This window comes from Meles meles, chromosome 13 (assembly GCF_922984935.1).
Source record: "Meles meles chromosome 13, mMelMel3.1 paternal haplotype, whole genome shotgun sequence".
In the NCBI taxonomy this organism is placed as follows: Eukaryota; Metazoa; Chordata; class Mammalia; order Carnivora; family Mustelidae; genus Meles; species Meles meles.
The window spans coordinates 49,730,900-49,758,896 of NC_060078.1; the positions used below are offsets into that span (position 1 = coordinate 49,730,900).

General features: G+C 40.4%; 1 protein-coding gene across 2 annotated transcripts; it reads right to left on the reverse strand.

The window, feature by feature from the left end:
- Positions 1-856: 856 nt before the first annotated feature.
- On the reverse strand, positions 857-27,967 carry ZNF485 (zinc finger protein 485). 2 transcript variants are annotated; one of them, XM_046027370.1, is made up of 6 exons: positions 27,898-27,967; positions 14,338-14,633; positions 11,891-11,977; positions 10,016-10,142; positions 9,331-9,426; positions 857-2,320 (listed from the first exon to the last, which is right to left on the reverse strand). In XM_046027370.1, the coding sequence occupies exons 3-6, from the start codon at positions 11,921-11,923 to the stop codon at positions 1,239-1,241; spliced, it is 1,338 nt and encodes a 445-aa protein (XP_045883326.1). In that variant the 5' UTR covers positions 11,924-11,977; positions 14,338-14,633; positions 27,898-27,967; the 3' UTR covers positions 857-1,238. The 2 variants fall into 2 exon arrangements, with proteins under 2 accessions (XP_045883326.1, XP_045883327.1); XM_046027371.1 differs by lacking the exons at positions 14,338-14,633; positions 27,898-27,967 and adding an exon at positions 12,388-12,441.
- Positions 27,968-27,997: the final 30 nt, after the last annotated feature.

Sequence of the window (27,997 nt, forward strand, 5' to 3'; positions counted from 1 at the left end):
CTAAGATTTCTTTCTTTATTTTAGAGAGAGTGACTGCACGGGGGGAAGGGAAGAGAGAGAGTTGGGGAGAGAATCTAAAGCAAACTCCCCACTGGGCACAGAACCTGATGCAGGGCTTGATTTCAAAACCATGAGATCAAGACCTGCACTGAAATTAAAAGTAGTACATTGAGGGGTGCCTGGGTGGCTCAGTTGTTACGCGGCTGCCTTTGGCTCAGGTCATGATCCCAGGGTCCTGGGATTGAACCCCACATCGAGCCTCACATCGGGCTCTGCTCAGTGGGGAGTCAGCTTCTCCCTCTCCCACCCCCCCGCCCCCCCACCCCCGGCTTGTATTCCCTCTTGCTGTCTCTCTCTCTCTGTGTCAAATAAATAAATAGAATCTTAAAAAAAAAAAAAAAAAGAGTAGTACATTGAACCAACAGCCATGCTGGTGCCCCTGGGATTTTATATTATTCTCATGCATCTTTAAGAACTCTTCAGATATTCTAAGTATTATTTGTTATAATATGATGGTAGTAATATTCTCCCCAAGTCTGGTTCTTTGTATTTTAACATCATGAAGCCTCTGGTCATACAAAAGTTTTTAGTTTTTATGGTTTTTTTTTTTTAAGTTTTTATGCTTTCTGAATTCTCTTATTTAGAAAGACAACTATATTATATTGGATGCATAAAATACATATATATACACATATATGTGTGTGTGTGTGTATGTGTGTGTGTGTGTGTGTGTGAGAGAGAGAGAGAGAGAGATTAAATATTTCAAAAAACAAAGCCGAAGTCAAAATTTCACTTCATCATACCAATAAAAACATTCTTCTCAAAGAAAGCAACATTTGGACTTTATTTATCAGATCTTTTTGAATACACAGGACATACATGTATAAATAAAAATAGCTTCATTGTTTTAAATATAAATTAGACCACAATACGTAGATTTTTTTTCAACTTGCTCTCTTAACTTGAACAAGATATCCTGTATTTCTATGGCTCTATACAGATCTCTACCTCATTCTTTTTGCTTCCTCCATAGTGTTCTATAGTAACTATTTCCATATTGATAGACATCTATGTTCTTCAAATATTTCAGCAGTACAAACTATACTACAGTGAACATCCTCACAAGTGAGGGGTTCTCCAGGATAGAGGCACACAGACTATTTTTCTTAAATGTGTGATTTGTTGGAAGTCTCCTCTTTGATGATCAAAAGGAATAAACTACTTCTTCATTTACCACACTAACTACATTTGATGGTTCTTTCTTTGTTATGCATTTTCTTATGTTGTTTAAGGGCTGAATTCTGGGGAAAAGCCTTCCCACATACATTACATTCGTAAGGTTTTTCTCCAGTATGGATTCTCTGGTGTTCAACAAGGCCAGAGCTATGCCTAAAGGATTTCCCACATTTCTTACAGTAATAGGGATTTTCTCCAGTATGAATTCTCCGATGTCCAATAAGGGTTGAGCTCTTCATAAAGACTTTCCCACAGTCATTACATTGATAGGGTTTATTTCCACTATGAGTTTTCTGATGTCCAGCAAAGGATAAGCTATACCTGAAAGATTTTCCACATTTACTGCAGTGATAGGGTTTCTCTCCTGTATGCATTCTTTGATGACTAACAAGAGTGGAGCTCTTCCTAAAGGTTTTTCCACATTCATTACACCGATACGGTTTTTCACCAGTATGGATTTTCAGATGTTCCAACACAGTTGAGTTATCCCTAAAAGCTCTCCCACATACATTACATTTAAAAGGCTTCTCTCCGCTATGTATTCTCTCATGGCAAGTAAGGGCTACATTCTGAGCAAAGGCTTTCCCACAGTAATTACATTTGTAGGGTTTCTGACCAGTATGGATTCTCTGATGACGTAAAAGGATAGAGTTCTTTCCAAAAGCTTTTCCACATTCATTACATTTATGAGGTTTCTCTCTAGAATGAATTTTCTGATGATTAACAAATGTTGAGTGCTTCTTAAGGAATTTCCCACATTCAATACATCTATAAGGCTGCTTGTCTGTGTGAATCTTATAATGATTTAAAAGAGAAGAACTGCTCATAAAGGCAACTCCACATTCATTACATTTATGGGGTTTCTCACCAGTATGATTTCTCTGGTGGCTAATAAGGGAGGAATTATATTTGAAGACTTTCCCACATTCCTCACATTTATAATGCGCATTCTCTGTGGAAATTCTGCCCTCCCAGTCCAGACCTCTTTCCATTACATCACTTTTTGTTTGGTCTCCCAGATCAGATCCTTCAGAAGTATGTTGCTTTAGGGTGGACATCTTTGTTTCAAAGCAGTACTCCTGGACTGAAAAAAATTTTTTTAATTCAAACATTCGCTATGTTGAAATACTGAAAGTGAGAGCTGCACAGCATAAAAATAATGTTCTGTTTTATACAATTAAGGGTTACATAAAATTAATTCATCCCACTGGTGATTCTTGCTAAGAAAAGATGGCAAGACGAAAGATAAAAGTAAGAGTCTAAAGAAGTGGAATGAAGTTATATAATAAATATTGTATTTAAATAATGCAAAGAACATCTAAGAAGTTGGCAAGTTAGGAAGGTCATATAGAAAACACATACCCCAAAAAATAGATGAGAATGTGAGAACAAACACATACTTGGAGAGAAAACCAAATATCCCAAAGCAAACCATGATTGCTAGGGCATATAGCTATAGGGTGGTACATTTGAGAACACTTTAATGTCTCCAAAAACTTAAGAATAACATTTCTCTGAGAATTTAACAGAGGACCAATATTTAATGTCTCAGAGAAAGAAAACAGACAAAATATTTAAGGAACAAAAACAGTTCTCAAGACAAAAAATTTTACGGTAATCTATGTTTTGTAACATATCTTAAAAACAACACACCAAATTGCGATTTTTTTTTTTTTACAAAGTACATACCTATTACCCACGAGAAAATAGGTAAGACGATTCTGAAAAACTAATGGAGCCAAATTTATGATAAAACAGTCACTGATCAATTCTTTTACTGAATGAATTTTTTCTTATATACATACATACATACATATCGATATTTATATCTTTTACTATTTATATTTATTAGCCTGGGGAGAGATTCCATACATCAGATACTAGAGCTAAGACTTATTTTTTTAGGAAAACTCAAGTTGAAAAGGAAGGCTGGTGAGAAACAGTTCAGATCCTTCAAATGGCCTTTGATGGGATACACATTTAATGTGTAATGATTAAACCAGAGAAAATTTTTAAGATACTGATTATAAAGGTAGGTGGAGGCAAATTAGTCATATGAAGAGAAAGAGAAGCATATGGACACTTGTTCTATAACAAAGGTAGCTTGCAGAGCAGTGAGGAAAAGGAGAGAACACTGGCACTTGTGAGGTATGGGGGTTCGTTAAACTTAAACCCCTACCTCTTGCCATGCACAAAAATCAATTCTAAGAGGATAATAAATCTAAAAGTAAAAGACAAACAATAAAACTTCTAGGAGTTAACACAATAGAATGTTCTCATGAACATGGGGAAATGAAAGATTTATTTAAAAGGACACAAAAAGCACTGACAAGAAAGGGAAAGTGATAAACTAGAGGTCATCAAAATTAAGAACTTCCATTCATCAAAAGACCATTAATAGTGAAAAGCAAACCACAGAGAGAAGGGTGATACTGCATATATAATCAAGAAAGGATTCTCTGAATAGATACTTCATAAAAGATGATATATAATGGCCTATAAACATTTGAAAATGTCCTTATCCTCATTAAATATAATGGATAAGGATATTAAAACCACAATGAGATAAACAATACACCCAAAGAATGCCTAACTTCAAAAGATTAGCATTATCAAGTGTTGGTAGATACAAAAAAATGAGTACTCTCTCACACTGATGGCAGAAATATAAATGGAACAAACCTTTGAAAACCTATTTGACATTAGGTACTAAAGCTGAATATATGCATATCCCATAAAATAGAAATTCCACTGCTTAGGTATACACCCAAAAGAAACATATCCACACATGAACCAAAAGATAACCTACCTATAAGAATGTTCATAGTAACTCTTAACAGTCAAAAGCTGGAAATATCCCAAATTTCCATCCACATATATGAGATAAGCTATGGAATAGCCACACAATGAATAAAATACTCCAGCAATGGTTTTCAAAGTATAGTTCCCAGCCCAATAGCATCAGCAGCAGCATCACCTGGGAACTTGGTTCCAGCAGCAAGGACAATGAATTAAAGTGGCCAAATAAACTTTAGTGTTAGTTTGTGGGGGTGGAGAGAGGATGGCTAATTATTGGGAGGGATCAACATGTGATTTAGTAGTGTTGCCAATGTTCTTTTCCTTGATGTGAGTGCTGGTTACATAGTAGTGGCTTTAAAAATACTAATTCAGACTGTGTATATATGTATTTTTTATCAACTTTTCTATATTATGTATTAAATTTTTAAAAATTTTTTTCTTTAAGAAATAAAAAGGAAGACTAGCTTATGAGTCTGTTAATACTTTGTCAGAGTAATCAAAGTGCAAAGAAAAACAAAGTGCAAAATATCTAATAATCATGAAAACCATATCAGAATCTATTGAATACTAACCAAAACACTGTACAAACAAAAGCTGAAAGCTTTAAATATATATATTACATAAACAAGAATGAAAATCAATTAATTTAAGTAAACAATTAAGAAGGTTAGAAAAAGTAAATAAACCTAAGAAAACTAAAAGGAAAAGGAATTAAATATTAAAAAATGGAATATAATAATGGATAAATACATCTAAGAGCTCTTTAAAAAAGCAAAAGAGTAGGGGCGCCTGGGTGGCTCAGTGGGTTAAGCCGCTGCCTTCAGCTCAGGTCATGATCTCGGGGTCCGGGATCGAGTCCCGCATCGGGCTCTCTGCTCAGCGGGGAGCCTGCTTCCCTCTCTCTCTCTCTCTCTCTCTCTCTGCCTGCCTATCTACTTGTGATCTCTCTCTGTCAAATAAATAAAATCTTTAAAAAAAAAATAAAAAAATAAAAAAGCAAAAGAGTTAATAAATCTTAAAAAGGCAAATAAATAATGTAAGAAATCAGTAGAAAGTAACCATAAATGTAGAGAATATTACAAAAAGAATCAGAGGGGTGCCTGGCTGGCTCAGTTGGAAGAACACATGACTCTTGATCTCAGGGTCATGAGTTTGAGCCCCACGTTGGATATAGAGATTACTTTAAAAAATAAATAAACTTTTAAAAAATAAATAAATAAAAATCAAAAAGATTCATAAAAGCAGGGCACCTGGGTGGCTCACTCAGTTAAGTGTCTACCTTTAACTCAGGCCAGGATCCCAGGGTTCTGGGTTCAAGCCACATGTTGGTCTCCCTGGTCATCAGGGAATCTGCTTCTCCCTCTTTCTCTGCCCCTACCCTCAACATGTCCCCTCCCAACCCATCTTGAATAAATAAATACAATTTTTTCAAAATCAGAAAGGTACTTTGTTCAAAACTATACAGACAAATTTGAGAACTTGAATTACTGGATATTTTTAGGACGTTATAAATTACCAAAACTGTTTTGAGAGAGAGCAAAAATCTACTTGGACAAGCTACTATAAAAGAAAGAATATCATCAAATAACTACCCCCCAATTCCTCTCCCCTGAACCTGCCATTAAAAATAAGTAAAAACATGGGCGCCTGGGTGGCTCAGTGGGTTAAGTCACTGCCTTCGGCTCAGGTCATGATCTCAGGGTTCTGGGATCGAGTCCCGCATGGGGCTCTCTGCTCGGCAGGGAGCCTGCTTCCCTCTCTCTCTCTCTGCCTGCCTCTCTGTCTACTTGTGATCTCTCTCTCTGTCAAATAAATAAATAAATAATAAAATCTTTAAAAAAAAAAAAATAAGTAAAAACAAAACAACGGCCAAACTTGCAGGGAACCAGCTATCATGTGAATTAAACTATACCAGAGGATGAAAATAGGAAAGGTTCAAAAAAAATTTTTAAGAGGTATTACAAAACTGGGGCGCTGGGTGGCTCAGTGGGTTGGGCCTCTGCCTTTGGCTCAGGTCATGATTCCAGGGTCCTGGGATCAAGCCCCACATCGGACTCTGTTCAGCGGGGAGCTTGTTTCCCCCTCTCTCTGTTTGCCTCTCTGCCTACTTGTGAACTCTATCTCTAATAAATAAATAAATAAATAAATCTTTAAAAAAGAGAGAGAGAGATTTCAAAACTGAAATCAAGACCTAATGAAAATGGCCTAACAAGAAAGAAAAATGTAAATAAATTTTTTATAAATACCAATGCAAAAACTTACATAAAAGATTAGCAAACAGAATCATCTACTAGCATATTTAAAAAATAATGTAATGATGTCATAACCAAGATGGTTCTATTAAGAATGCAAAGTTGTTAAGATAATTGAAGGTAAAATTTACCATATTAACAGATCAAAAGGGAAAAGAAAGATACTATCTTCGCACAAGCTGAAAGGCACTTGATAAAATTCAATGTCCATGGGGCACCTGGGTGCCTCAGTTGTTAAAGCCTCTGGCTTCGGCTCAGATCATGATCTCAGGGTCCTAGGATCGAGCCCCGCATTGGGCTCCCTGCTTGGCAAGGAGCCTGCTTCCCCGCCACCCTCTGTCTGCCTCTCTGCCTACTTGTGATCTGTCTGTCAAATAAATAAATAAAATCTTTAAAAAAAAATTCAATGTCCATGCTTACTTGAAAAACAATAATTTCTTGGGGCACCTGGGTGGCTCAGTGGGTTAAAGCCTCTGCCTTTGGCTCAGGTCATGATCCCAGAGTCCTGGGATCAAGCTCTGAATTCGGCTCTCTGCTCAGCAGGAAGCCTGCTTTCCTTCCTCTCTCTGCCTGCCTCTCTGCCTACTTGTGATCTCTCTGTGTCAAATAAATAAATAAAATCTTAAAAAAAAAGAAAAGAAAAGAAAAAAGAAAAACAATAATTTTTTTTTTTTAAAGATTTTATTTATTTATTTGACAGACAGAGATCACAAGTAGGCAGAGAGGCAGGCAGAGAGAAAGGGAAGCAGGCTCCCCACCGAGCAGAGAGCCCGATGCGGGGCTCGATCCCAGGACCCTGAGATCATGACCTGAGCCAAAAGCAGAGGCTTAACCCACTGAGCCACCCAGGTGCCCCGAAAAACAATAATTTCTTAATGAAAGAAGTGAATTAAATACTTCCTTTATGAAACATTTATGTATCCCAACCTAATAACCAGTTAAATGGGAGAATCCTAGACACAATCCCATTAAAAACACTAAAAGAGAAGCATATCCATCATTACCATTATAGTTGATAATACAAAAAAGTCAATATAAAACAAACTTTAAAAAAAATCTACACTCAACCACACTCCTGATAAGAGAAATGCATATTAAAATTATAATAAAATAAAAGGTTTTAACTATCAGATTAGCAATTATCAAAAAGTATAAGACACTCTTGATGAGGTATGATCAGATTGCTATCTGGTATGACAATCATACATTGTCAACAGGAGTATAAATGTATGGATACTAGCACTGTCCACCAATTTAAAAATATACTTACACTTTCACCTATAAATTCTTGTTCTAGAACTTATCCTATAGATTTACTTGTACTTGAGAGAATTGATATGTGTATCAATAATCACTGCACCATTGTTCATAGTTACTATATCCAATAGGAAACTGAGTATATAAGTTACAGCATAATCTGTAAAATGGAAAACTATACAGCCATTAAAAACAAAACAGCACTCTAAACAATATAGCTATGTGAAATGATTTCCAAGATATGACAAAAGCAAGACACAGAATGGTGTACAATCATGTACTTAAAAAAAAAAAAAGGAATACATGTATATTCTTGCAAAACATACATTATGTTTGGAAATTTCCACAAGAAATTTATACAAAGATGACTCTGGGAAGAGGAACTAGATGATTAAGAAAGGTATGTGAAGAAAGCTGCATACCATTTGAACCACCTGAATTTTATACCATATGCATTTCTAAAACCAATAGAGTGGAATATGCAAAAAAGGAGGGGAAACTGTGAAACATGGAATGGTTGTGGAATCTTTGTATAAAGATTTATTAGTCCGCCAAATGGATGGAAGAAATGTCAAAGGAAACACGGCTAGCTTTTACTACATATCTAAATTCTAAACATCTTATATCAAAAAATACCAAAATCAAAACAGAAAGAACAAAGAAGGAAGACTGAGTTATTACTGTTACCCTATAAAGAATCTACACAGGGGTGCCTGGGTCACTCAATCAGTTAAGTATCTGCCTTGGGCTCAGGTCATGATCTCACGGTCCTGAGATCAGCCCGGAGTCAGTCTTCCTGCTCAGCGGGAAGTCTGCTTCTCCCTCTCCCTCTGCCCTTCCCCCCTGCTCATGCTCTCTCTCTCTCTCTCTCTCTCTCTCAAATGAATAAATAAAATCCTTTTGAAAAAAAGAATCTACACAAAAACTTGGGGAAAACACATTAAACATAGTAAGAACAAAAAGAATTACTGAAAAGCATTAAAAAACAAAACAAAACCAAAAACCTAGGTTAAACAAACTGTGCCTCCTTGGTATATTCCATGAAATACAGTTATAAAAGTTTCTCTAAGGATAATATAGACAAAATAACAGAGTTTTTTTTAAAGGAATACTGGCAGGATAAATATTTTAGGTGAAAGAAACATCCATGTTTAAATATTTTGAGTTGAATTATGACATGAAGAAAGTGACATACAGAAATTTATGCAGAGTATATGTAAAAAAAAAAAAAAAAAAGAGAGAGTCAAGAGCAAAGGGTAACAGAGAAAAAGACCACAAGGGAAGAAAATGCTTGCCCATCAGTTTGTTTGCCAAAAATAGTAATTATCTGATAGTAGGAAACTATGCTTGCACTCGGAATCTGCCATGCCACTATACGATTAGAGATAGTGGATATTAAAACTAGAAAGGGATATAGAGTCATTTATTAAGTTAATCATGACAGAAATTGAAAAGAATTGAGAATGGACAGAAGATAGAAACAAAGTATAGCCTGACAAGTGCCTGAAAATGGGGAGGGAAAAAAACACATAAAGAAACTGAAGATTTCAGAGCAACAGGTCGTGGGCCTGAAGCCCTCAAGAAGGGAGCTCCTCTCCATAGGAATGAAGAGAAAAACAGCAAGTCATTTGATACGACAGTGACTTTTAAAAGAGGAAACTTGTGTCAAGTACCCCAGCCTTGCTGCCCAGACATGGGCCCTCTAAAATGAGCCTTCTGACCAAGAACCCTTCCTCACCATTCAGTGTGTTCAGCTACTGCTTGAAATGGTTCCCACCTCACTCACCAGAACAAGAATCTGATGGAATCTGTTGTACTTCCATCCATGGCTCTGCCCCTTGCTCCAGCTGGGTGACGAGTTTGGGTTTGGAAGAGAGAAGGCCTGTTCACAGAGAAAGAAAAGGAATGCTACTGTGGTAATGAGCAAAAGCAGTTGTTCCAGACCTCAATCTCACAGAGGTCTCCCTGTCAGGAAGGATACCACCCTCTGTGGTATCAGCATGTCTAAATCATGTAGTTATAGACACAAACATGGAAAAATTTAGAGAACTGGCCTAGACTGCCCACAATGCTGCCATCTTAAACTCTATGCCTCTGACTTTCTGAGGGACACAAGGAGCATTAACTCCAGTCTCAAAGCCCATGCTAAAAACAAACAAAACCTCCTATTTAAGATCTTTAAATACCTATACACCTTGTGAAAACCCACAGTTGCCCAGGAACTCAATTTTGAGTTAAAAAGACATCCTTAAGGGGCACCTGGGTGGCTCAGTCAGTTAAGCATATGCCTTCAGCTCAGGTCATAACCCTGGGGTCCTGGGATGCCTGGGGCTCCCTGTTAAGTGGGGAGTCTGTTTCTCCCTCTCCCTTTGCCCCTCTCCCCCTTGCTCACATGCATGCATGCTCATGCTCTCTCTCAAATAAATGAAGTCTTAAAAAAAAAAAAGAAAGAAAAGAAAAGACACTCTTACCCACAGACACCAGATTCCCATAGTTTTCCAGCATCACATCCCTATACAGGGTCTGCTGAGTGGTATCCAGGTGTTTCCATTCAAACTGGGTAAAGGTCACAGCAACATCCCCAAATGTCAGTGATCCCTGCAAAATGAAACCCAATTCTGCTCATCCAGGAACTGTTTACACCCTTGACCCCGAAGTAGGGAACCAGGAAGTCCTCACTGGAAAAGAAAAGCTACACGTTCAAGGCCAGCTTCTGATATTCCAGATTGTTTATGAAGAGGGAAGTGGAACACAGTTAATAAAAGGATCAAGGAGGCTCAGAAAGCAGACTTGCTACACACGAACAACAAATTAGAAGATAAGAAGCTGGAAAATCCAGCCAGGGATAAAGGGAGGTCGTGGCCCCTCATTTGAACCACACTGGGCTCCTCCTGCTCTTCCAACGCACCTAACATGCTCCTTCCTCTGGGCCTGGCATTTGCTCATCCCTCTTTTTTTAGATCTTTACTTCAATGTCACTTCATCAGAAAGTTCTTTTCTCCCATCCAATCCCATTCTATCCCATGAACCACTTCACTTTCTTCACAGGATTTCTCCCTTCCTGGCAGGATCAGATTTATTGTCGGTATCATCTATAACATGAGCTCCGGGAGGTTAGGGACCACGTGGGTCACTGCTGTCTCACCAGCCTAAAATACTGGCTGGCACATTTCGGAAGTGTCCAAGGATTTGTCAATCAACAAATGAATTGAAACTCCAAAAGACATGCAGAGTAAAATTGGCTTTATCCTAGAATTTACTGATAAATAATATAAATATATATAGAGAGAGATATAGCAACAGCATCTTAATATGTACCAGGCACAATGCTAAGCCCAGGATATACATCATATCTCTGAATTTCTACCATGACTATCCATAAAGTAAATCTATTTTATAGGTAAGAACGGTAAGGCTCAACGAGTTGAAAGAATTTGTTCAAGGTCACCAGGCTGGTTGACTATAATATAAAAAGGAGCTATAAAAAATGGCAGACTATGGGGCAATTGGAAGAAATGGCTATGACATATTAAAAGGAAAAAAAAAATGGGTAAACCTAAAAAACACATATGCAAAACAGTTTCAAATGAAATAATTTGAATTGTTCGTGTGATACGAATACAGGTAATCTTTAATTTTTAAAATTTTCTGTTACTCTTAATTTGTACAATACTCAAGTACGTATTCCTCTCTGCCAACTTCTGAAAATCCTTCAAAACCCAGTTTTCTCCTGGATCAAACTCCAGCCTGGGATTCTAGGCCACAAACGTTTCCAAATTTCTCTGGGACCATTCAGATGTAATGGCTTCACTCATGTCTTAGCCTTCCCCTAGTCACCCCAACTTCTACAATTATGCAAGCTTCATTTAATCTTCAGGAAGAACTAAAAGGATTACTACCACCACCACCACCACCACCCACCCACCCTTTGGATTCCTCTGACCCCTGAGCATCAAGAGCACTACCATCACTGTGTCATGTGTATCATTCACTGACACTGTGGCCTCTGCTGTTCGAGGATAAATGAGTGTTTTTCCTCTTCTGTGAGTCGGCAACCCCTCTGGGGCAAGAGCTAAACTTTACGTACAAAGTATTCTTCAGCTTCTAGCACTAGCATGGGAAGCAAAGATCTGCTTAGTGAGCAACTCTGTAATGGGTAGAGAGGAAATGAGGAGGACAACAGTGGGCAGAGGGGTCCTTTCTCTGTAAAGCTGCACCAATCCAGGATTGGCTCAGGCAACCAAATTTGGTTCAGGTACTGAGTCTATCTTCCAGGAAAGAAGCATAAACCCAACTTCACTTCGAAACCGTGGCGACGTCTCAGGAAAAGTTTAAATCAAACTTGCCTGGATTTGGACTCTTTGTAGTCTTGGGGCCATCTGCCTCCTGAACTGTTCTCCCAGGCAAGGGCAAAGAATCCTCAATAAGCCAATCTGGGAAAGAAGAAAGAAAATATGACGAGTCCCTCCGTGTCCTAAACTAGCTAGAACTTTCTGCCAACTGGACAAGACCAGTCCTCCTCCCTCCCTACTCCCAGGTGAGTTAATAGGTGAAGGTGGTTAAGGTCAGGGCCGGCTGCCTGGAGTCCGGCCCCGCAGCAAGCTTCAGGCCAAGCTCCGGGTGTGAGGGAGTTAGGCAGCTTCGCCAACAAGGGTGGAAAGTCTCACAGGTGACTCAATCCCTGGGCCTTAGTACAAGCCTTTAAACTTTCGGTCAGGCGCCAGATTAGGGCGCTCACTTGGCAGGGCACCGCTCCTCGGGGTGGGGCCGCGGCCACATGCGCCCGTCCCCTCCTCAGCCAGCTCCTTCCATGGCCGGCTCCCTGAGGAAAAGAGAGGCGCACGGGGTCTCAGTGCCCCAGCCCAGCGACTGCGTTCCAGGACCAAGCTCGGCTGGCTGGGATACGAGGGTGGGCGGTCTGCGCTGCGAGGCCAAGGGCGCGGAAAAACTGCGACCACACGTTTGGGTACTTGCCACAGAGACCTTCAAGCTTACAAGAGCCCGGCTCTACTCACGCGGAGGCGGGCAAGGCCGGAAACAGAGGCGGCCGCGGGGGCCTCTGGGAAATGTAGTCTGGGACGCAGTCTAGCCTCTCAGAGTCTCCTTCTATACCTTTGTCTGCATAGCTTTAAGAGCTTTAAAAAGCTGCAGGGCAGAACGCCTGGGTGGCTCAACGGGTTAACCCGCTGCCTTCCACTCAGGTCAGAATCCCCATCACCGGGTCCTGGATAGAGTCCCGCCTGGAGCTCCTTGCTGAGCAGGGATCCTGCTTCTTCCTCTGCCTGCTGCTCCCCCAGCTTGTGCCGTCTCCCTAGCAAAAATAAATAAATAGATAGATTGTGCCCTCTCCCTAGCAAAAATAAATAAATAGATAGATAGACAGACAGACAGACAGACAGACAGCAATGGGGCCTTGGTCCCTGGGTAGTCCTGGCATGGGGGCTTTTTAAAGCTCCCACGTAGATTCTAATGTGCAGCCAAGGCTGGTACACTAAAAACTTCCTCACTATTTGCTGACATAGAAGATGGAACAAGATTGAACCCATCTTTTTTTTAAATGGAAAAAAAAAAGTTATTTTCTAGGAAAAAAAAAAAAAAGTCTTACAAAGTCCAGGAATTTGACAGCTTAGGAAGGAAAATGTATCTCTTTTGTTCAATTAGGACTTTTTATTTGTAAGACTATTTCTCAGAATGGGGCATTTATTCACCAAATTAACAGTGATTAACCAGTGCCCTGCTAAATGCCACTCACTATTCTAGATGCCAAGGACAGAGCACTTGACAAGGACTTCTTCCTTAACCAAACTTTGATCAGAATCCTCCGAATCCTCTTCTGCAAGATCTTGTCTTTGGACTAATGAGCCCAATTTTAGCGAAGAATCCTACTAAGCAAGTTCATCAAGAATTCCCCCAACTGGGCACCTGGGTGGCTCAGTTGATTAAGCATGGGGAGCCTGCTTCTCCTTCTCCCTCTCCCTCTGTCCCTGGGCTCATGCTCACTCTCCATCTCAAATAAATAAAGTCTTTAAAAAAAATAAATTCCTCCACCCTTGATATCTAACCAAATTCTATTCTGCCCTCCCTCCATCTTCATACCTAATCAATTTCTTCATTTTCCATTACTCCCTCACCCTGTCAGTTGGCCATAAATCCCAACTTGTCACTGTTATATTGGGAGTTAAGTTCAGGCTCTCTTCCATATAGCAATGCAATAAAGTCTTAACTTAAAAAAAAAAAAAAAGACAGCAGGAATAAAGTCTTAAAAAAACTCTTCTTTGTAAGTTTCAAAAGTTGTCAGTATAATGACAATGAACAAAACAAATAATGTCCATCCCCTCAAAGAGCTTACATTCAAATGGACATCTAGAAGAGAGAGATTCAACAAAATCGAGGTAAAGAGGTGAGAAGTGGATTCTTATTTAATATAGAGCTGTAAGGACTGGCCCCTTTGATAAGAGATCATATATGCAGAAGTCTTTAGGAAGTGAGGTAACAAAAAGGGGCATGTATCTGTGGGAAGTTAGTTTCAGGCTGATAAGACAGCAGATGCAAAGCCCCCTACAGAGTGTACTTGCTTTATCTGAGAAAAAACAAAAGGTCAATGTGGTAAGAACACTAAATACAGGTAAAGGCTAGATCGTGTTTGTCATGATTAGTTTTGTGTCAAGTTTATTGGGCTAAGGGATAACCAGACAGCTGGTAAAACATTAATTCTGGGTGTGTCTATGAGAGTGTTTCCAGAAAATATTTACCATTTGAATCAGTAAACTGAGTAAAGAAGATCTATCTTTACCAATATGGACTGGCATCATCCAATCTATTGAGAGGCCAATTGAACAAAAATGTGGAGGAAGCATGAATTCTCTCTTTCTTCCCGAGCTGAGATATCCATCTTCTCTTGTCCTCAGACATCGGAGCTTCTGGTTCTTAGGCCTTCAGATTCTGGGACTTCCTCCACACACCACCCTTCGCTTCTCAGGCCTTCAGCCATTGGCTCCCTGGTTCTTGGGCCTTCGGACACAGACTGAATTATACTACCAGCTTTCCTGGTTCTCCAGCTTGTAGATGGCAGATCATGGCACTTAGCCTCTGTAAATAAATAAGCCAACTAATTAACTAATTAATTAATTAAGCATATACTATCATTCTGTTTCTCTGGAAGACCCTCACTAATACAATATTGGTCCATTTAGTCCACTGCAAGGACATTGGCTCTTATTTTGAATGAAATAAGAAGCCATCAGAATGTGGGGAACTGGAATCCTCATTAATTGTTGATAAAATGGTGTGGCCACTTTGGAAAACAGTTTGGCAGTTCCTCAAAACTTTAAACATGGAGTAACCATATCACTCAGTGATACAATTCCCAGATACCTACCAAACAAATGAAAATACACAAAAATTTGTACACAAGTGTCCATAGCAGTGTCATTCATAAGAGTCAAAAGTGGGAAAGGCACAAATGTCCATCAACTGGCAAATGGACTAAAAAGTATGGTATATCCAAACAGTAGAATATTTGGTAATAGAAGGAATGAAGTATTTATATATGCTACATAACTGATAAACTTTGAAAACAATACTAAGAGGGCGCCTGGGTGGCTCAGTGGCTTAAAGCCTCTGCCTTCAGCTCACGTCATGATTCCAGGGTCCTGGGATTGAGCCCCGCATGGGGTTCTCTGCTCACTGGGGAGCCTGCTTCCCTTCCTCTCTCTCTCTGCCTGCCTCTCTGTCTACTTGTGATCTCTCTCTGTCAAATAAATAAGTAAAATCTTAAAAAAAAAAAAGAAAAGAAAAGAAAACAATACTAAGTAATAAAAGATGGTCACAAAATACAATATGATTCCATTTAGCTGAAATGTCCAAAAAAGGAAACTTCATAGAAACAGGAAATTTAAAGCAGGTTGGGAGGGATGGAGGAATGGGGAGTGATTGTTAATGGGTATGAAGTGATGGGGGATGATGAAATGTTTAAAGTAGTAATTATATTCCTTTCCTAGGGTTATCATAACAAAGTATCACAAACTTAAGCAATAGAAATTAATTTTCTCAATCTGGAGGCTAGAAGTCCATTATCAAGTGAGGCTGGTTCCCTCTGAGTCTTTGGGTAGAATCCTTCCTTGACTCTCCCCAGCTTCCTGCAGCTACTGTCAATCCAATTTCCTGGCTTTAATTCTCCTGTGTGTCTCTGTCTTCATATGGTATTTTCTTCTTACAAGGACAGCTAAATATATTGGATTAGAGCCCATTCTAATGACCTCATCTTAGCTTGATTATATCTACAACAATCCTATTTCCAAATAAGGTTATATTCTGGAATACTAGGCCTTAGGACCTCAAGTATGAAGGGGGAGGGTAGGACACAATTTCACCCATAACATTTAGTTTTGTGTTTTGTGTTTTGTTCCTTAATGTTTTGCCTTTAATGCTCTCTAATTTATTTTTAATGAGGTTCACATCTTATAAGAGTAAGGATAAAATTTAAATTTGTCTCAAATGATTGGATAATCTTTCCAGCATCATTGAAAAGTCTCTTCTTTCCTCCAGTAAATGAAATGCCATCATTATCTTATGCCACACTATACCACCTCCCAAACAAAAGTTTGAGAGATTTCTTAACCCGTGCTGTTTTTCAGAAGCACAGGGCTCAGCACACAATGTTAGGTTAGTTTTAGGTATACAATATAGTGATTCAACAAGTCTATATGCTATGCTCACAAGTGTAGCTACCATCTTTCACCATACAACTATTACAATACCACTGACTGTATTCTCTTTGCTGTACCTTTTATCCTCATGACTTATTGAAAGAATATTGAGTGAAAAAAAAGGTTCTAAAACAGCCTGTATAGTATAATCCCATGGGGTATCTCACATAATCATGAGATAATGCCAGAAACATGCTAGCGAGGGTCTATAGCAAGGTATGACTCACCTTATTTCAAGTCCCATGCTAAATTTGCTACTTGAATTATCTCATTTAATACTTAAAGCATGGGGCTCCTGGTGGCTCAGTGGCTCAGTGGGTTAAAGCCTCTGCCTTCGGCTCAGGTCGTGGTCTTAGGGTCCTGGGATGGAGCCCCACATCGGGCTCTCTGCTCCGTGGGGAGCCTGCTTCCTCCTCTCTCTCTGCCTGCCTCTTTGCCTAGTTGTGATTTCTCTCTATCAAATAAATAAAATCTTTAAAAAAAATTTTTTTTAAATAAAAAAAAATACTTAAAGCAAACCTATGAGGTAGGTACAATTACTACTCTCACTAGCAAAAACTTTTGTTATGGAAATTTCAAAATATGCACAACATAGAAGAATATAACTAGCCTCCCTGTATCCATAACCCAGGTTCATAAATATCAAGATTGCCTATTTTATTTTATCTGTCAATCTCCTCTCCCCTCTTACTGAACTATATAATCTATAAGTAATCAGGCATATATATCTTTTTTTTTTTTTTAAAGATTTTATTTATTTATTTGCCAGAGAGAGAGATCACAAGTAGGCAGAGAGGCAGGCAGAGAGAGAGGAGGAAGCAGGCTCCCTGCTGAGCAGAGAGCCCCATGCAGGACTCGATCCCAGGACCCTGAGATCATGACCTGAGCCGAAGGCAGCGGCTTAACCCACTGAGCCACCCAGGCGCCCCTCAGGCATATATATCTTACCTAAGGGCATTATTATTTCATTTTTTTACATTGTATGATTGCCACACTTAAAAAATAAACAATAATTTGAGAGACTGAATGTCCAAATGGACAATGGCAAGACCATAAATAAAAACAATCTGTAGCAACTAGCCCAGGAAACCAACCCACAATCTACATTAACTAGCCCAGGAAGCCAGCCTGCTTGTAGACTGATTTGTAAGAAATCAAAATATCATCCCTAGCCATCAGCCCAGGCAGCCAAACTACTAATCAGCCCTGAACAGTTAGACCTTAATAACTGACAGTATCCCTTAGTTTTGTCCCCACTTACAATTTAGGATCAATCAGAGAATGCCAAATATACTCCCCTAACCAATCATATAGGATGCCCTCTTCTACTTAGCTACCTGCAGTTTCCCCTCGCCAACAGCCTGCAATCAGGGCATACCCAAAGCCTTCCCTTTTTTCCACTCTGAAGCTTTACCACTCCACAGCCTTTGAGTCTTTGCCAAAATGCAAGTGATGGTAGCTGACTACTTTGCCATGGCAGGCTTTGAATAAATAGCCTTTGCTATTCTCATTTGGTTGGTCTTCATTTTTTCCACAAATTCTTTTATATCTAATATCCAGTCCAAATTTGAATATCTCTAGGTGTCTCATAGAATTCTCTTATGCTTGATTTGTTTGACTCAAACGGGAACCCGTCAAAGCAGGCCTGGGCCCTTATGACATGATGGTAGTAGTCTTTGGAACTTTCTTGCTCTTTGGCAGACAAGTTGTCCCTTACACTATGCTTTGCCATGAACCAGCCACTTCTCCAAAGAGCCCTGGCAGTTTCAGTTTCCTGCAGCCTTTTGGATTCATCTACAAACTAGAGCTTGTGAAGGAACATGTGGAAGCTTAGCCATTTCACTGGTGTTCTCAGCATCCTGCTGGAGTCCACTCAGAGTGGAGTTCTCTTCTTTGCGGACTTCGTTATGTGGTGGCAGTTTGTGTTCTGGTTCCAGGACTCTCACTATCTTGGAACAGCGGCTAAAGCCCCATGGTGCTTCGACCCCACCTCTTCTGGGATTTGTGGGGGTACCGTGACTTTGGTTCTATTGAAGTACTGTCCAGTGGGGATGTTTCTTCTTTTTTAAGATTTTATTTATTTATTTGTCAGAGAGAGAGAGAACAAGCAGGGGAAGCAGCAGGCAGAGGGAGAAGCAGGCTACCGCCCGAGCAAGGAGCCAGATGTGGGACTCAATCCCAGGACCCTGGGACCATACCAGAGTTCAAGTCAGATGCTCGACCAACTGAGCCACCCAGGCATCCTTTTGGGGCGGGCGGGGGCGGGGGGAGTGGATGTTTCTTCTGCTATCCTAGTGACTCAGTTTGTTTTTATGAGTGACTTGGGGAAATTAAAAAACTCTGCTGCTGTAAGGATCTCACCCTGCTCCTCATTTTTTTTAACAGATGAGGAAGGTTTAGGGAGAACCAAATAATCTGGCCTCAGTCTGTTCATATGCAAAAAGTTAATAATCTCTGCTCACCTACTTCCCAGGACTGCTCTGAGAATTAAACGACATAAAAGAAATGAAAAGTCAGAGATACAAGGAGAGGGGTGCAACAGGGAGTAAAGCCATACAGTCCCGGAGCAGGTCCAAACATCCTCCCACATCTTCCTCTGTCTCCAAAGGCATGCCTCTAGCAACACCTGCCCCCTTGAAGGTTAAAAAAGGTAAATTAACTTTTAGTGCGGCGCACTGCGATGCGCCCCTTCTATGCCTTATTTCCTGCAATTCTCACAACAGCCTGAGAGGAGCAGCTTTCACTAGCCTCACTGGAAATCAGCACTTAGTGATATTGATAAACCTGCCCATAGTGCCTGTTTTCTGGTGGCAGAGCCTGTATTTACACCCAAGCAATCTCACGCCACAGCCCCTGCCTTTAGCTGCTCTTGGCATCTGAAGCGGAGAAGGTGTGGGTTTTCACGGAAGATGAAGGAAAGACAGAGGACAGAGGAGAAGATGAGCCAGGAGGAGCTGGTAATTGAACTATTGAGAAGCTCTGTGCATCTATTCTCAGTATCCTCTTTCTCTGAGGTAGGTGGCTAAACTGAAGGCTGGACTAGCACATCTTTTGGGATGGCTTACCAGATTGCAATTACCTGCTTAAGAGTCTTTTGAGGCCTTCTTAGAAACATGTTGCTCCTCTAGGGTTTCCAGATAAAATACAGGATGCCCAGCAACATTTGAATTTCAGACAAACATTACAAGGGACACACATCTTCTAAAAAAAAATTTTTTTTAAAGTCATTCTTTGGGTATCTGAAATTCTAATTGAGCTGGACATTTTCCTTTGCTAAATCTGGCAACCCAACTCTGCCCACTCCACACAGCTCTTTTCTCTTTTCCATTTCTATCATCCTAATACATCTAAAAAGCCACAATTTTTTGGTTTAAAAATTTCTAAATCTTTAGGGATACTCTAGGATACATTTGGCCATGGATTGGGGGTATGCTCCTTAGGTTGTTAGGTACTCATTAGTATCCCTTAGTTGGCTGTGCCTGGTATCTTGGAGAAAGTCAACAGGTACAGTCTGAAGGAAGGCGGGAAGTGCAGCAACAACAATCAGGATGAAGAGGCTGATGGGGGAGAAGAGAGGATTCATAATGCTGAAAACCGCTAAAATCCTCACCCGCCCCAGAGCTGGTGAAGCCCTGGGGAGAAACGGCATTTTATGCAATGAGGTACACAGAATATACTCGCTGACTGCTTCTAATGAGTAAGTGCAGGAATCGGGCTGAGGTGCATCTAGCAGGGTGAACACTGTAACAAGAGTTTCCACAGTCCTAGGGTCATCTACCTGCCCCCTAAGTCTCCACCCTTCGCAAGCAGCACCAGGAGCCATTTACTACTGGGAAGGACTAACTTCCCTCCTCTCCCCTCCGTGCTTGCCTGGAGGCACTCAACCAATTCTCTTCTTTTCTCTGGGCTTCAATTCCCAGTCTGAAAAGTGAAGAAGGCAGTATGAGACCCTCCTTAGCACCCTTTTCATTGCTATGGTTATACAGCATTTGAGCACACCCTGGGGACAATTTGGGAAACAGTGTGGAGGCCAAGAAAAACAAGGCTATACCCACCTCAAGTCTAGCCCTGACATAAGTACAGCCATCTTGACAAAGCAAAAGCTGGCAACTTGCACCCCCTCTCCACCTGCTCCCCTCCCCTCAGTAGTATATGTGAACAAATAGTTAACTTGTAGAAATCACAATCCTGCAAGACAGGAGTCTCCCCCGGTTTACAAATGTCCCAGTGCTAAATCTCACTAACAAGGACGCTTGATAGGAGGAATGTGACATTCCACCAGGAAACTCCCAACTGTCTTCATGTTAGTGCCTCATTAGAGGGAAAAACGGCCTTGACTTGATAATAACTAGGCCTCCAATATCCTGACAGTCTTCTTTACCCTGATAGCCCTTCTGAATATCCCCTTTGTCCTCACCCACCACCGAGTCCACCCATACTCTGCCTTTAAAAACTCTGACTGTGGGACGCCTGGGTGGCTCAGTTGGTTAAGCTGCTGCCTTCGGCTCAGGTCATGATCCCAGCATCCCGGGATCGAGTCCCACATTGGGTTCCTTGCTCAGCGGGAGCCTGCTTCTCCGTCTGCCTCTGCCTGCCACCCTGTCTGCCTCTGCCTGCCACTCTGTCTGCCTGTGCTCACTCTGACAAATAAAAAAATTAAAAAATAAAAAAACTCTGACTGTAATCTGGTTCAGGGCCCAAGTCCCTACTCCGCTGTGTCTGGTATACTTGTCGGGCCCAAGCTTAAGCTTGTCAAATAAACCCTCGTGTGATGACATCGGTGTTGGCTCCTTGGTGGTCTCTCAGACCCGAAAACTCGGGCATAACAACAGACCTGGAGACATTCTTAGAACTCTGCTGGGATCCAGACAGAGGGAGCTCTGTGATCCCCTGCTTCAGCCAGGAGCTACCCTGGCTCGGAGAAGGGTTCAAATCCACATAAGAGTCCTAACCTCCCATTACCAGCTCCAATACTGATTTCTCCAGCTTTCCTAGGAGTCCACAATGACTGGGCCTGCATCTGCCATCATCCTAGTTGGCCTGGTATTTCTATGTTGGATTGATCCCCCAGCAGGCTGGATTGGGAGGCAGAGCCCAATGGGTACAACAAAAGTTCCTTTCTTCATCTCTTTTCTGGCCTATTGCATCTGTGATCCCCTGAAAAGAGGAGGTGACAGACAAATGTGCTATAGTGATAGTGCTTCCAATTCAATACCCAAGGTGCTGAGTTTCAATTCTGGCTCTGCCATTTACCAACAGCAGGATCTTGCACAAGTCATGGCCCTTTATCTCTCATCCTCTGTGCCTTCAGTTTAAGATAAGTGAGGAATAACCCCTATTCCACAGTGCTGTTAACAGGCAAGGATGCCCTGGGCCCAATGCAGGGCATCCAGGAGGAAATCAGTAAATGGAAGTCCTTCCACGTTTCTTTCTGTGTCTACCAACGGCTCTCCAGCTGAGGCCTACAGACTGCCTGGTGCTCCTCCAGGTCCCAACCCTACAAAGGGCAGAAGATATAGACCCCAAATGAAGATCTTGCCAGCTTCCTCCCAGAGCACCTGGCCCTGGCAACATGGAGAGGATCCTGGAAAGGAGGGCTTAGCAGGGCCTCAGTGGCCTTGGGGGCTACACCACTACTGGCTTTCTCTGGGGTCAGGATTGGAATCAGCTAAGGAGAGATGGAAAAAGGGCACTGGATAGGGGTGGGACAAGACTAAAATAAGATAGAGGGGGGGAAAAGCACCATTAGATCATCCACACAGCGGATCATTTGCCTTGGAAAACAGATACAAACATTCTTATGAGCCTCTGTCCCACTATTTAGGCAAAGGGCTCCTTACTATATTGTGAGCCCCCCAAACAGGGCTCAAGAAGGAACACTACTAACAACTCTACATTCATAAATGTGGAAGCAATGAACCTATTCCCTAAAAACCACAGACTACCCCCTCCCAAAAAGATAGTCTGAATAGTCATATAACTATTAAAGAAACTGAACTTGGGGCGCCTGGGTGGCTCAGTGGGTTAAAGCCTCTGCCTTTCGCTCAGGTCATGATCCCAGGATCCTGGGATCGAGCCCCGCGTCGAGCTCTCTGCTTGGCAGGGAGCCTGCTTCCTCCTCTCTCTCTCTCTGCCTGCCTCTCTCCCTACTTGTGATCTCTATCTGTCAAATAAATAAATAAAATCTTTAAAAAAAATAAAAATAAAGAAACTGAACTTGTAAAAAATAAAAAGAAATCTCCAGGCTTACATTGTTTCACTGGAGAATTGTATCAAATATTTAAAGAAGAACTAACATAAATTTTATGCTATCTATTCCAAAAAATAAGAGGAAATATTTCCCAGCTCATTTTATGAGGCTATTAGTACCCTGATAACCCAAACCAGAGTGTATCAAAACAAAACAAAACCACAGACCAATATCTCATTAATTTAGGTGTAATAAGCCTCAAAAAAATATTATCAAACCAAATCCAGCAATGTGTAAAAAGGATTATACACCTCAGCCAAGTGGAATTTATTCTACATATGCAAGATTGGTTCAATATATGAAACCCATTAGTAGAATCTACTATATCGATACTAAAGAAGAGAAATATTAAGATTATTCAACTGATGTAAGAAAAAGCATTTCAGGGGCACCTAGGTGGCTCAGTCGGTTAAGCATCTGGTTTTGGCTCAGGTCATGATCCCAGAGTCCTGGTATTGAGCTCCCCATTCCCTCAACTCCCTGGTCAGCAGGGAGTCTGCTTTTCCTTCTCCCTCTACTCCTCCTCCAATTCATGCTAGTATGCACACTCTCTCTCTCCGAAAAAAAAAAAAACAAAAAAAAAAAAAAACAAAGAAAATCTTTTTTTTTTTAAAGAAAGAAAAAGAAAAGGCATTTCATAAAATCCAACAACTACTCATGATAACAACACTCAGCTAACTATGAATAGAAAGGAAATTCCTCAAATTGACAAAGACCTAAAGTAACACCAAACTTAATGTTAAAATCAAATGCCTTCTCCGTAAGACAGTAACAAACAAGGATGTCAGTTTTCATCCCCTTAAGCATCATAGTGTGGGAAATTCTAGCCAATGCAATAGGTCAGAAAAAACATAAAGGGGATACAGATTGGAAATAAAGAAGGAAAATTATCTCTGTTGATGACATAATTCTCAATGTGAACAATGTCAAAAAAAGCATTTAAAAAAGAAAACCTTCTAGGGTGCCTGGGTGGCTCAGTTGGTTAGGCGACTGCCTTTGGCTTAGGTCATTATCCTAGAGTCCTGGGATTGAGTCCCACATCGGTCTTCCAGCTCCATGGGGAGTCTGCTTCTCCCTCTGACCTCCTCTCTCATGCTCTCTCTCACTCAAAAAAATAAATATAATCTTAAAAAAAAAGAAAAGAAAAGAAAAGAAAACCCTCTGATAACCACTAAGTTCAGCAAGATCACTGGGTCCAGGGGCACCTGGGCAGCTCAGTAGGTTAAGCCTCTGCTTTCAGCTCAGGTCATGATCTCGGGGTTCTGGGATCGAGCCCTGCATTGGGCTCTCTGCTCAGCAGGGGGCCTGCTTCCCCCTCTCTCTGCCTGCCTCTATGCCTACCTGATCTCTCTCTCTCTCTCTCTGTCAAATAAATAAATAAAATCTTTTAAAAAAAAAGTTCACTGGGTCCAAAAGCAACATAAAAATTAATCAATTTTCTATATACTAAACAATAATCATGTGAAAACTGAAATTAAAAATGCAACATCATTTATGATCTTTCCTAAGAAAATTAAATACTTAAGTATAAACTTAACAAAACATGTACAGAATCTATATCCTGAAAATTATGAAATTCAGTTATGTAAGATACTGCCATTAGAAGAAACTAGGTGAAGGACACAGGGACCTCCCTGTACATTTTTCTGACTTTCTGTGAATCTACAATTATTTCAAAATAAAAAGTTTAAAACTATATGAACTGAAAAAAATTGGGAATAATAATGTATTCTCTCACAGACAATAATGGGTGAGAATGTAAGCACATGCTGTGTATGAATATGGTTGTATGGGAACATGCTGTGAAGGGGTACAGACTGTATTTATGTTATAGTTTGTGTGAATGAGTATAAGGTATATATTTGTAGGCAGGTTGATCACTGTCAGCAAAATGCCATTCAGTATACATCCTAAAGTCCCAGCACCACCCTGGGAAGAAATTCTCCAGGGATCATTCTCCAGGAATTCTAAACTGTGCAGAACATGGTGTGATTATTTGTGTCCCCATAACAACCCCTTCTGAGGCCCCTCAACTCATCCCTACAAACATCTCCTGATATTTTCTAAGTACAATGCACCACATTTCAGTGATAATTATCTTCAACCATACAGAACCCTGGAAAGTTCCTGAAACAGTTTAATCCCCTCTGCTTTCTTGGGTGTTTCCTTGAAAAGGGCTATGGTTATTGGGTCCCTTTCATAATTGAGAAAACCAAGTCTTGAAGGGGAAAATTACATGGAAACATGGGACCCCCATAAAGGGAATCAACTGTGGAGAACATGTGCTTTGGAATATTTAAAAAAAAATTGGATTTGAATCCATACTCTACCTTGATTATGAAATTGGAAAATTTTTTATGAGACACTAAATATGCTTCTTGAAACTTTTAAAATGTAAAAGCTGCAAAATGGCATCACACTACCTACCCTACTAACACCCTAAAGTGTATGGGAAAATTACATAAGATAAAGGTAAGGTATTTGGTATATATATGCTAATTATTTGCTTAATTTGTTAAAAGACATAGAACTGGGATTTTCATTGGTATTTGGACAGGCCGTCATTCCGGTCTTTCTTATTCCTCACTACCTCAAGAACATGTTCTTCCAATGAGGCCTTTTCCTGTTCCAAACAGCAGAGTCTGAGAAGAGCTGTTGCCCTGTTAGTCAGTATGTAAGTCTCAAGTCTGTCCCTATATCCCTTTGTTAACCACCTGACCCTATCTCCCTCCCTAGAACTTTAGGCTAGACTTTTAGATGGTCCCATCCACCCCCACCCTACCCCAGGGGCAGATTTTTAGAGGGGGAAAAAAGCACTGCCCTGACAAGAGGCAGTATCTTGGCTTAGCAGGGTTTGCAGTAACAAGTTGAATGACTTCAGGAAAATTCCATTTTGTCTTAGTTTTCTACATCTATAAAATGGTGATAGTGTTGGAAAGATAAGGTTCTTGGTTGCACATTATAGAAGTCAAAATAATCCAGGTGACACAGTCTTAGATTCTTGGAAAGTGGGAAGAGCCATAAATGATACATGTTCTAATGCTCTACTTGGTTTTTATATGAAAGTACAACATATGGTTTACATATTCCAAAGAGCATTGCCTCCAACTGCAGGCCTTTCTCAGATGGCTGCCATCTTTACAGGATTGGTGATCAGCTTTTGCTGTTGAAGTAATATTTGGAGCTCTTAGATGGACAGAAAGTTCAGCACTCTGGCAGATGATGTCAGAAACCCTGTGGGCAGCAGATTCATGGGCTAGCATCTACAGAGAGGATCCATCTAAAGTCCATTTTCATAACTGCAAGTTGACTATGTAATATAAACTCCTTAAAATTTGTCGATATTTTACCATTTTAATAGGATTTTTGTGACTTTTTCATGTTTTCTTTAAAATTTTATTTATTTATTTGAGAGCAGATTTTTGTTGACTTCATTTTTTATCTATAAGAAGTATGTCAAAACACCCAAGTTTGATAGTAACATATCAATTTCTCCTATCCTAAAAGTCTTTGATGTATAGATTTTTTTTTAATTTTTTCTTTCTTTAACACACAGAGATCACAAGTAGGCAAAGAGAAAGGGGGAAGCAGGCTCCCTGCTGAGCAGAGAGCCCAGTGTGGGGCTTGATCCCAGGACCTGGAGACCATGAACTGAGCTGAAGGCAGAGGCTTAACCCTCTGAGCCACTCAGGTGCCCCTGATGTATAGATTTTTGAACATAGGATATTGAAATCTAATGGTGACTTTTCCATTGGATTGTTAGGGAGTAATAACTAATTTCAGTGGATTCAATAGAATGGGAATCGGAACCATCTCTTAAAGACAATTCTTGAGGGGTTTTGCAATAAAAAGGATCAGAGAAATGGGGTAATAGCTTGAGAGAAATGGGATGAAGGATAAAGGAGTATTTTATAGAAGATATCACAGCATATTCATTTGCATGTTGCTGATTCAGTATGGAATGAAAAACTGGTAATACAGAAGAGAGAGGGGAATGCCATACAATTCAGGGTGCAAATGGAGAGTTTTCTTAAATAGGAACTGAGGCTGTTCATTCAGAATGGAAAGTAGAGCATACAGATTCCAGTGGAGAAAGGTGGGCAGATGGACTTGTAGGACAGAATAGTTTTCTTCTCATAGAAAGCAAAGTCATCAGCTGTGAGTGAAATAGCAGTTGTCAGAGGCTTAAAGAGTGAAAAGCTATGAAATTGTTAAAAGAATGAATGGACTAAGCAAATGTAGTAGGATAGCTAGGCAGCACTAAGGGCTCCCTTGACCTTAGTGATCATAAATTGAAAGTGACACTAGTCACGTTGGCCCTGTGTTTTTCTAAGGCCACATCTACTACACAAGTGCAAGCACAGAATAGGCAGAAAATTGGATTCAACCAGGTTTGGTGTTTTATCCAGAGATATAACCAAGGGAGACATGGGCAAGAGAGTTGACAGGATTGGTGGGATTGCAAGTTAGTGCAGCCACTTTGGAGAACAGTGTGGAGACTCCTGAAGAAATTAAGAATAGAGCTTCCCTATGACCCCGCAATTGCACTGCTGGGTATTTACCCCAAAGATACAGATGTAGTGAAAAGAAGGGCCATCTGTACCCCAATGTTTATTGCAGCAATGGCTACGGTCGCCAAACTGTGGAAAGAACCAAGATGCCCTTCAACGGATGAATGGATAAGGAAGATGTGGTACATATACACAATGGAGTATTATGCCTCCATTAGAAAGGATGAATACCCAACTTTTGTAGCAACATGGACAGGACTGGAAGTGATTATGCTGAGCGAAGTAAGTCAAGCAGAGAGAGTCAAGTATCATATGGTCTCACTTATTTGTGGAGCATAACAAAGAACATGGAGGACATGGGGAGATGGAGAGGAGAGGGAGTTGAGGGAAACTGGAAGGGGAGATGAACCATGAGAGACTATGGACTCTGAAAAACAACCAGGGGGTTTTGGGGGGGGGGGGGAGGTTGAGGAACCAAGTGGTGGGTAATAGGAGGGCACGTACTGCATGGAGCACTGGGTGTGATGCCAAAAGAATGAACACTGTTATGCTGTAAATAAACAAATAAAGGAATTAAAAAAAAAAAAAAGAGTTGACAGGACATGCAAAAGACTAACAATAGTGATGAGCCATGGCCTCTAAATTGGTTGAGATGGTGATGCCGAATAGCATATATTCGTTTCAGAATATTTTTAAAGGTAAAGACAAAATTACAGGTAATATTTACATTTTTTTCATGCCAGAAGCCCTTCAGCAAAATAAAAAATCCTTTAATAGGTATTCCTAAAATAATTCTTCAGAGTTTGTAACAACAATACAAAACAAAACAAAAAAACAAACAAACAAAAAAAAGATAAGGTAACTTGTACAAATTAGTCTCTAACCTCCAAGAAGAACAAAGTACACGGAGACGCCACCGACGGAAACCCGCCCTCGGCGCCAAGCCCACGAAGCTCGGACCTTCGCCGGAAGGGAGCACCGGAA

What these genes read in the sequence shown, in the direction of transcription:
- ZNF485 (XM_046027370.1), bottom strand. Translation starts at nt 11,923, where the DNA reads ATGGCCCCAAGACTACAAAGAGTCCAAATCCAG. An exon ending in TACAAAGAGTCCAAATCCAG is followed by an intron (nt 10,143 to 11,890) that starts GCAAGTTTGATT and finishes TTCATTTTGCAG; the next exon opens with GGATCACTGACATTTGGGGA. An exon ending in TGGGAATCTGGTGTCTGTGG is followed by an intron (nt 9,427 to 10,015) that starts GTAAGAGTGTCT and finishes CTCTGTGAACAG; the next exon opens with GCCTTCTCTCTTCCAAACCC.